The sequence below is a fragment of the Sarcophilus harrisii genome, chromosome 2, assembly GCF_902635505.1.
Source record: "Sarcophilus harrisii chromosome 2, mSarHar1.11, whole genome shotgun sequence".
In the NCBI taxonomy this organism is placed as follows: domain Eukaryota; kingdom Metazoa; phylum Chordata; class Mammalia; order Dasyuromorphia; family Dasyuridae; genus Sarcophilus; species Sarcophilus harrisii.
The window spans coordinates 115736711-115746805 of NC_045427.1; the positions used below are offsets into that span (position 1 = coordinate 115736711).

A 10095-nucleotide genomic window follows, 5' to 3' on the forward strand; every position below is an offset into this window, starting at 1 on the left:
GAGGAGATAGCACTAGGAGATTTCTAAAATTCTTTCAGCTCCAGGGAAATGAAAAGGGTACAATTCAGGGAGGGATAGATAGACTTTATGTTTTGAAAATAAATTTATTCAGTCAGTCATTAACATTTATTAAGCCCTGTACTAAGTTCTAGGAATAGAAATTTAGAAACAAGACATAATCCGTGCCCTCAGAGCTTACAATCAAATTAGGGAAGAAAATACACAAAAGAAAACTGGAAAGAGGTGGGGAAAGAAAAGTGAGGGCCTGCTAAAAAGTCCCAAAGCAGTGCTGAGAGCTTACTTTCCTCTTGTCAGGAGGCTATTATCAGGCATAACCAAGTCCCAAATTATCCTGTTTGTATAGCGTGATTTGTAAGAATGGATTTTTTACCAACTTCCACTGTCTGTCCCTCAAACCTCTGAGCATCTTCAAGCAACCTTTAAGATATTCATTAGCATATCTTTAGACAGGTCTGGGACCTGGTCTGCCAGGTGCATTCCACCTAGCTCCTCCTTGCTTCCTTCTGAGATACCAAATTCTTCCCTGATATTTCCCATCCTTCCCTGAGAAACCCCCAAAGTTGTATTTCCCTTAAAAAAGATCTGCTCATAAAGATTTTTGCTATGTCCTTTCCAAGACTAAGATACTTCCTTCCTTCCTTCCTCCCTCCCTCCCTCCTTCGATCTCACTCTCACTCTCTTTCTCTTTCTCCCTCTGTCCCTCCCCCTCCGTCCCTCTTTAATGGTACCTTTCTTCTTACTATAGCTAACTCTGGTTAAACTTTTAAACTCTTCTATGGATTTAACTTTCCAATCACTAGCATACTCAAGCATATTTTTTTAATGGATTCTTCCAAGCTCCTATTGCTCTCCCAAATCCATTTCATATTTACCTATTTTACATCTTCATTTTGTCTGTAACCTCTCCTCCTAAATAAACCTATCTTTTGCCATAGAGAATGGCTATTGTGAATTTGTCACATATTTATTTTAAACTAAGAAAGAATGCCACCCTGACCTTATCCCAGGTAAGAAATAAGATCTGAGCTGAATTCCTTCTTTAAGTGAAATATTTAGAGTTTATAGCCCCACTCTCCAGTCAGAAGAATAGAAGATATTGATAAGATGGAGTTCCCATGGTGATGAAATCTTGCAGGATGATGTTTTCCCAATGATTACATAGTGGAAAAGTCCCAAAGTCCCATAGATAGATAGATAGACAGACAGACAGACAGACAGACAAGTGAGGAGCAGAAAACCTTTTGAGATTTTTTCCTCCTATTGAAAGCTTCCATCCTTTATTGAGGCTTGGACATTTGAAAGGAAAACTTGGTGGTGGTTAGGAGTGAATCCAATATTTATGGCCTCATTACCAGTAGGATTAAGAGTAAATTAAACCTTTTATTTGCTCTAGGTTTTAGGGGACCACAGATATACATGTTTGGACACGTATTCAGGCACACCTTGGGGTAGTATTTCCATTAGCTCTTGCCCTAAAGGAAAAGAGAGGAGTCCAAGGAAATGTTCTTTCTAGATGAGCATGTGCAGGCTAATGTAGGGGAACAGACCACATGTCAGTTCTCCCTTAATTGAAAGCACGTTTCTGAATCTTACAGAACAAGCTGTTAAATGAACTGTGGTTCTTGGCATTAATTCCCTATAACAATTGAGCATATAAACTGCCCATTGGGAAATTCCTATTTACATCAGAATGTGAGGCAAGACCTAACAATATCTAGCTTTAAGCAAAACTGGACCAAATCAAGTTTGGAAAATTGTACTGCCCATTCATCATCTTTACCATAAACTTCTTTAAATCATTGCCGTATAATACAAATGTTAATATATAATTCACATAAATTTGCATTGGTATTGCCAAGGGGTATATGACACTTTCCCAGAATTCATCAGCACTGATGTAGAACTGAGAGATTGAAGGATTTTGCCTGAAGAATTCTGGGAGACAGATTTTGGTTTATATAATGTTCTCCACCTTGGAAGCCAAAAACTCATATGTTTTGTCCCTCCCCAGCCTTTATCTTCAGAAAGATGGTAGCAGACAGCTGAACTGCAGGGGTTTAGGCTGATGAGGGTAAGTGTTGCCTTGATTAAGGTCTACAGTGAGATAATCCAAGCACCCCTCAGAGACATTACCTTCTTCCCCTTCAGCTGAGTTGAGGAAAGTTGTTATGCTTTTAAATGAGCAACTCCTTTAAGGCTTATCTCTCCATTCTTTCCATGAGTGAGAAGGAATCCAAGTAGAAAAGTAATTTTCTGCTTCTGTGATCAAAAGCACTTGGCAATGGCCACTGCTATAGCCTACAAGCTGTGACCATTTGTCCTTTCACTTTCCATCCTGTTAATGATTTATCTGTTCCCTTTTATTTAAAAGAAATCAATGGCCACAAACCTTTGTTTCCTCATCAATGCTAGTACCATGGATAGAGATAGTGAAATCTGGTCAATCAGGGAAAAGCTAAAGATACATCCATCCTCTCCTGAGGGGCCTGCAAGTGGGGAGGTGACAGAATAATGATTTCTCCCTCAGGATATAACAAACTTTTGATAACACTCTATGGTTACATTTATCAGCTAGCTTAAAGTTGATTTATAGGCAAGACTGTAAAGTAGAGTTAACAAAAGTCTTATATCTGGTTATGGACTGCATCATTGGAAGAAACCTCCAAATCAATCCCATTCTGGATCCATTTAAGTATTTAAGTTAGCTCCAAAAGTTCAGGGCCCTAAAGGAATGCACAGAATTAACCTACTCTCTCTTTACAAGTGTGGAGGGGGTGATAATGGTAATAGAGCCAAGATGAGCATTTTGTAATTATTATAGGCATTACCTGAGCATCTCTAATTTGCTGCAAATAATGGTTTACCCTTCTAGAATACTTAATAGCTTAAAAATATCTTATTTACAAATATTCTGCAAGATAGAGCAAATATCCTTGCCCTCACTTCTCAGATGAGGAATTTGAAACTAAGGAAGGTTATGTACCCCAGGTCATACAATAAGTAGAAAAACAAAGATATGAATCCAGCCTATTACTCAACTAAAATCCTTTTCCACTGTAAATAACTGATCAAAAACTTTTTCTTCTGCCATAAGATACATAATGTCCAAGTCAAATCTGTTGTTCTTCTAAAATCTGATTTCCTAAGCTAATATTTTTAGAATGAGAGTAGGCAGCAAGTTCAGGAAATATACTGTACAAAGGTGCTTGAAGCAATTTACTGTTATAAACATTTAGAGATTTTTTAAAAATCCATTATTTCTTCTCTAAAGACCAGTTCTCTCCAATGCTGAGATATGTCCAGGACTAGAAATTCCAGCCACAAACCATAAATGTTCATTTCTTTCTCAGAAATATGACATTTAATTGGGGCATCAAAATGAACCAAGAGAGTCTAGCTGCTATCTGCTAGTAGCTGTTAGTCCACAGAGGTTCTTTTGCAATTAGATTTGATGGTCAGATGCTCCCTTAAATCAGAGAGAAGCTATGGACATAGAACATAGTGACTATACCATCTGCTTCTATGATTAAATTGTTAATAGTGGACACAATTACTTTTGTCAGTGTGCCAGGCATTCAGGAGATTGGAGATTGTCTTTTTTGTGCTTAACTGTCCCACATCTCCCTAGTCAGATATTGTTCCATTTGCCATAAAAATATGAGAAAGAATAAGAGCTATGGAAGAATGGAAGAGTGAGGTACCATCAACATTAAGTATTTCTCTAGCTTATCCTTGGTAAGAACACTGCAAATAGTGGGCAATCCAACATCAAAAAAATAACAATAGCTGTATACCTATACATGCTCTTTATAACAAACTTACTTTAAAGTATAATTGATACTTTGGATTTTCTCCATATGTAATTCATGAACTACTAGGAGTCCATGGGCTAGTCTTTTGGGGTGCTGACATTTTTAATGTGATGGCACTGTCTGTGCTCTCATTCCCAGTAAATGCATGTAGTATCTATTGGTATCTCTTTTAAAGCATTGTTGTTTCTTCCTAATAATTCTCATCACCATCTTTCTCTGGTGGCAAAAGGAACTGGTCCAGATTGAATAGAGAAAAGTTTCTTTAAAAAGGCTCACAAGTCATTGTTTTGGAGTTAAGTATACATTTAGTAACTACAACAGATCTGTGGTTTCATTGGGATCTCCTACTGAGGCAGATCGAAGTTCCTCTAGATCATGTTAACAGCGTTCAATAGTTTCCCTCATTGACCAAAAGAAGTTATCATTTGGTGGTCAATCTTCTAGCACTGAGACTCTTTAGATTAAGCCAGCCTGGTCCTTGGATAGGGATACAACCTGCCACTAAATCTGTGCTTGAATTCTTTACACCTTTGTAGAACCTGACAGATGTTGGAATCTGCTGGCCTAGCCTTGAGGGTCCAAGTTGAAAGGCATCCTGATGGACATTAGAGTAAGAAGCATGGAATATTTTAAGCATGAAATGAATATTTTGAGTACGCTTTTGTGGAACAAAAAAGCACATTGTCTATGGCATACAACACTCACTACTGTTTGGTAGTTTGTTTTGTTTGTAAAGGGGAAGAAGGAGGTCTAGGATAACTAGGTCTTTTGCCTGTGGCTTGCTTGTTCAACCCAATCTGTCCTCCTCAGTCAATGTGTTTGTTTATTTTACTATAAAGAATGCCAGAATCATCAGGTAGACCATCATGGATTGATCTAAAGAAAGTCGAAAGCCAGCTCCTATCTGCATCCCAAATTCACAGTACTTGAGGGCACATAATTCCTTTATTAATTGTTCCAGCACCCTGGAGTAAATAGCACTTGAATTTCTTTCTTCTGGGGGTTCCAGCTTGTTGGCTGTGTGAGTGACATTCACACAATTGCTGATGAAGACATCCTTTGTTACACTGGACTCAGCGCACCCAACATAATGGATTTCATCAGGGAAGAGTTTGTAATGGGCCTCATAGTAGCTATTTCCCTCCTCCCCAAAATTGATGGAGAGCTTTCTGCCTTTCCTGATGAAAGTGCCCTGGAGTATCTTTGAGGGCTGTTCTCTGGTTGGGTTGGCTCGATTGGTTTGCAAGCTTTTCCTGTTTGACTTGTTCCTCTGCCTTATACCTTTGGCCTTGACCAAGGAGAGGTCGCTAAAGAGCAGAGTGAAGAAAATGGCTATCCACCAAGTCTCCAAAGGTGTCCTCATTGTATAAAAACCTGAAAATGCAAAAAGTAATGATTAATTTTCCTTAATCTTGTAAATTATGAGACATTCCTTCTCAGTAGTGGAAAGAGCTGGATTAGTAATTTAAGGCCATATCCCAGGACCCTGAATGTAAATGCTTAATATATATTTGTTGTGTTATTGAAATGAATTAAAAGAAGCAAATTGGTTGTACTAGAGTGAGCATGATTTAGTGGAAAATTTCTGAAACTTGGGAGTTAAAATACTTAGGTGGGGCAATTTTTGACCTAGGTGTTATTATATCTATTTGACAGATGAGGAAACTAAGGCTGATAGAAGTAAAATGTTCAGAATCGCACAACTAACTAGTAAGTGTTAGAGATCGTATTTGAATTCAAGTCTTTCTGACTCTATGTTCCATCCACCAGGGCACCCAGAAGCCCCCAGGATGATGTAAGCTTCTTAAGGGCAGTGACTTTCATTTTTGACTTTGAGTCACCAGAATCATACACAGACCCTTGAACATAGTAGGTGCTTAATAAGCAATTTTTGACTAGAATTGAATATGATCATAGACAAATCACTTCAGGCCAAAAAGAATCAGTTTCTTCATTTTTGAAATGGGGAGAGGAACACCTACCTTATCTAATTGTTGTGAGAAAAGAGTTTTGTCAGACTTAAACTAACATCAAAATATGAATGATCACATCTGTACTGGCTAGCATGGAGAGAGTGAGAAATGCGTCTCCTGGAGGCTCTGTGGAAGGCTGGCTGCTGTTTTCCTCTTCCTAAAGAGTATTTTCCATAGCTGAATAGAAAATAAAGGAATGAAAATTCAGTTCTGAAAACTTGTATAACAATGAAATGGTAGCTTAGATTGTTGTTTGTCCTTCTCAAAGAGGACCATGATATTGATGTGATGACATGGATTAAGTGAGGGAAGCGTGTGCAAAGTCACCTGTCTCACTTTCTCCTCCAGACTCATCTGGATCCAGTGGCTAGATATAGATCAGGATGAGTCACAATGGACTGGTTTGCAATGCTATGCCTTGGACTTTTTAAGCTAAAATCTTTTCTAGGTCTCAGTTTGTCTGAAGCCCATTCATTGATTAAGGCTAGATAATAATTTCTAGTAAAAAAAAAATATCTGAGACAGGAAGACCTTCAGAGTTTCTGATCAAAACAAAAACAATTACTATTTATATTATTTCTGAGGCAATCAGAACCTCATGATGAAGGTAGACTTGGGCTGGGACTGATTGCTGATTAATAAGTGGGAGTCTGAGTGATTTAGGTTTTAGACATGATGCTTAAAAAAAAAGAAATCTACTCTGTAAACTCCAAGATATTTTGTGAGATTTCAGCAATCAAAATTTATATTTCTCTAGACAGAGCATACATAGGGTATGATATCCTATGCAGACAGAAGGAGAGAAAGAAAGGAAGGAGGGAGGAAAAGGAGGGAAAGAGGGAGGAGAAAAAGAAGAAAGGAGAAAAGGAGGAAGGAAAGAAGGAAGGAAGGAAGGAAGGAAGGAAGGAAGGAAGGAAGGAAGGAAGGAAGGAAGGAAGGAAGGAAGGAAAGAAGGAAGAAAGGAAGGAAAGAAGGAAAGAAAGAAGGAAGGAAAGAAGGAAGGAAAGAAGGAAGGAAGGAAGTCATTGAGTCTAGGTTGTATCTGGATAGGAAACTTGTCCATAACATTGTAGGATAATTCAAAGCAAAGAAGACTGATTCTGAAGTCAGAGAATCTGTGAGGTTAATATATATTAAGACATGTATGATTTTGGGCAGGTCACTTAATCATAGTCCTCGGGTTACTCATCTGTAAAATGAGACATTTGAACTACATGATTTTTGAGATTCTTTCCAACTGTCATCCAGGAAGGAGTCATCCCGCCTCTGTGTAAAGACTTCCAATATAGGGGGAATCAATGGCCTCTTAATATGTCCCTTCCACTTTCAGGAAGGCCTAATTATTAGAAAATAGAATTTAAGTTCCCTGAGGACCTTGTGTTCCTAATATCCAGCCTTATACATAGTGCACATTTAGTAATTATGTAATTTAATTGAGTTGAAATGCCTGCAAGTTCTATTATTACTTCTGGTTTTGTCATCTGAAAACAAGAAAAGTAAATCTTATTCTTCTTACACAAAATAATCTTTAAATGCTCATATGCAGCTATTATGCATTCTCTTTGCCATGATAAAATCCCCATTTCTTTCACCTGATTCCTTATGGTTTGGACTACATTCTTCTACCATCTTGCTCATGTCTCAACTTGTCAATGTCCTTCTCAAAATGGATACCTGATTCCAAGCCCCTTTCTCCACTGAGCCACCTAGCTGCCCTCATTTAAGAATATACAAGATTTTCATGCTGCTTATTTGAAACTGGGACCACAGTTCATGCAACATAAAGTTATAGCAGAGTCATGCTGAAGCCTTGGAGAGTGAAATTCCACTACTATATTTGGTGATTCTTTCCTATGAGATAGGCTTATGTGCTTTTTTATGGGCCAATAATTTGTATTCTAGTAAAAGGAAAACATGGTGATATCTGGAACACCCCATTACAGAACTTCAAAGCTGCTCTTGACTCATCCATTTATGTTTGTGTTGGTCTAGAGATATCAAAAGGTTGGCCTTGCGTCAGTTGGTGGACTCAGGGTTAGTGACTGCTAGTAACGATTGACCTCAGATTAGTCAGTAGATACATGAGAAAGTGTTTTCTCTCTAAGTTCTTTCCTGAATTTACTAATTGAGGGAGAAATTGGTCATTATTAATAATGCTCAATTTCTGCCTCCTCCTCCAGGCTTGCTTTTGAATGTGTTCATTATATTCATTTTCATTCCAACCCATTTGACGATTTATGTACAATGTCAGTTCTATTAAAGTTATTTACCAACGGTCCTTAAACCTCTAATCAAGGTAAAAATTGGATGTGTTCTCTATAAACCAAGACATGAAAACTACTTTCATTTACTTCAGAAAACATGAAATAGGTAGTCACACCCCACATAATGATTCTGCACTCATTTGGTAGGATAAATAAGGATAATGAAATAATTGACCCATTATAGAATCATTTGCATAAAAAACTGCCAAGAAAACTTAAAAGTGAGCCCTTTTCAAACTCAAGGACTTGGGAAAAAAGAACAGCCGAGGTTACGTTTCCCCCCCCCCCCAAAAAAAAAAAATGAGTACACAAATACCAATACATTTCCCAGAGGATGATTTGTATTTTTCCCGAAGAGAACAAAAGATTTTCACCAACCTAATCATGGGTAGAAAGAATTAAAACTGAAACTTTCAAGAGTTTTCTCCAAGGAAGATTCCAAGGATTCATTTGAAATAAGCAATCAGAGTTTTTGAAACATCTGGGATAGATTCTTAAAATTTCAGGGTTGGAAGGAACTTCAGCAACCTTCCACTCTAACTCATCCCTGCCCAGGAATCCTTTCTCTGTATCTCCCTTATGGGAGACTATCCAAACTCTCCAGAAAAAAAAAAAAAAGGAACTCTTTACCTTCAAAGTCAGACCATAGTGCTTTGGGGGCAAAGCAGATTTGTTAGGAAATTTTTCTGTATAGAACCAAAATCCTCCTCTCAGCAAATTTCTTGTTTGTTCCAATGTTCCTTGTCCTTCCCCTTAAGGCCAAGCAGAACAAAATGATTTATTCTTTCCATATCACAGACCTAAAAATGATTGACATTGATTTTCTTTTTCTCTCTAGAACCATTTTTTTCTAGGTTAAACATCCCTAGTTCCTTCAAAGCATCTTTGAATAGCATTTCTTCTCAAAGTACTTTTACATGTAGTTCAAGTTGTTGATAGTTTTACTAAAATATTCCCAGAATGTTATCCTCTGTCTATGGTTTGACTGTAACAGAAAACAGTGCAACTATTATTCATTCTATTCCATGCCTCCAGCTGGTAACAGAGCCTGAGCTACCCTAGCTTCTTTGGCTACCATGTAGCCCTGTTGCCAATCTTGAGGTTTGTTGCCACTTACCTTTTATTCGTTGTTGTAAAAAGTTGCCTTGGGATTTAGAAGAAGTAAAAGTCTCCCCACAGAACTGGTTCATTATCAGTTGTAACACAACAACTATATAGCATGAGAAGGAGGTGGCACTGATGCTCATCTCCAAATATGGTACGATATTATTCACTTCCTGGTAGTACTGATCTGAGAGCTCCTAGGTATCTCCCTCTTTGTCCAGATGGGCATTCTTGTTACTCCCTCTTTGAAGACTAAGATGTAAGAACCTTAGAATGGGTCAAAGAAAAAATGAGCCTCATATTTAAACATCCTTTGTGGAAGTAAGAATAAAAAATAGTTAAAAGAAAATATTTTCCCCATTAATATCTCAAACTGGTTATTGTTTTTAAATTGCTGTTGAATGATCAAGTTGTACTAGGACTTTGGGCCATCCTTTATAGGTGGATATTTACCAGGCAGTGCATTTGGTTAACAACTTTTTAAATACTTTGGGAGGATGAGGAGAACCTACTGTACTTGGAAACTTCTGAGTGGTCAAATTTGGAGCACAGTAGGCATCTTGATAGGGGGTAGCAGAAAAAGCACTAATATTGGAACCAGAAGACTGAACAAGAAGGTTTGAATTCTAGATCCCAGGTGAAATCACTTAACTCTTTAGTCTGTTTCCTCATCTGTCTATGGTTAAGCTGGAGAAGGAAATGTCAAACTATTCCAATATTTTTGCCAAGAAAATCCCAAATGGGATCATGAAAAATCAGACATGACTAAACAACAGGAAACCTATGCAACATGGAATAAGCTACTTCTCTGGTCTCCCCTGCCTTATAAAATGATTAGATAGGTAATTTCTTTCTTTTTTTTTTAAATAGCATTTACATTGCATTTTCAGGGTTTACAAAATACTTTACATTTAATTCTCA

The 10095-nt window shown here is 37.6% G+C and overlaps 1 protein-coding gene across 1 annotated transcript; it reads right to left on the reverse strand.

The window, feature by feature from the left end:
• Positions 1–980: 980 nt before the first annotated feature.
• Positions 981–9292, reverse strand: PRND (prion like protein doppel). Its single transcript, XM_023494685.2, has 2 exons — positions 9188–9292; positions 981–5207 (listed from the first exon to the last, which is right to left on the reverse strand). Exons 1-2 carry the CDS (start codon positions 9258–9260, stop codon positions 4657–4659), a joined length of 624 nt encoding a protein of 207 aa, XP_023350453.1. The 5' UTR covers positions 9261–9292; the 3' UTR covers positions 981–4656.
• Between the last annotated feature and the right edge of the window lie 803 nt (positions 9293–10095).

Bases quoted from the DNA above. Each gene is read 5' to 3' on its own strand.
- PRND (XM_023494685.2), bottom strand. From the start codon at position 9,260: ATGAACCAGTTCTGTGGGGAGACTTTTACTTCTTCTAAATCCCAAGGC. The intron at 5,208-9,187 runs GTAAGTGGCAAC...TTGCATTTTCAG, and splicing joins TTTACAACAACGAATAAAAG to GTTTTTATACAATGAGGACA.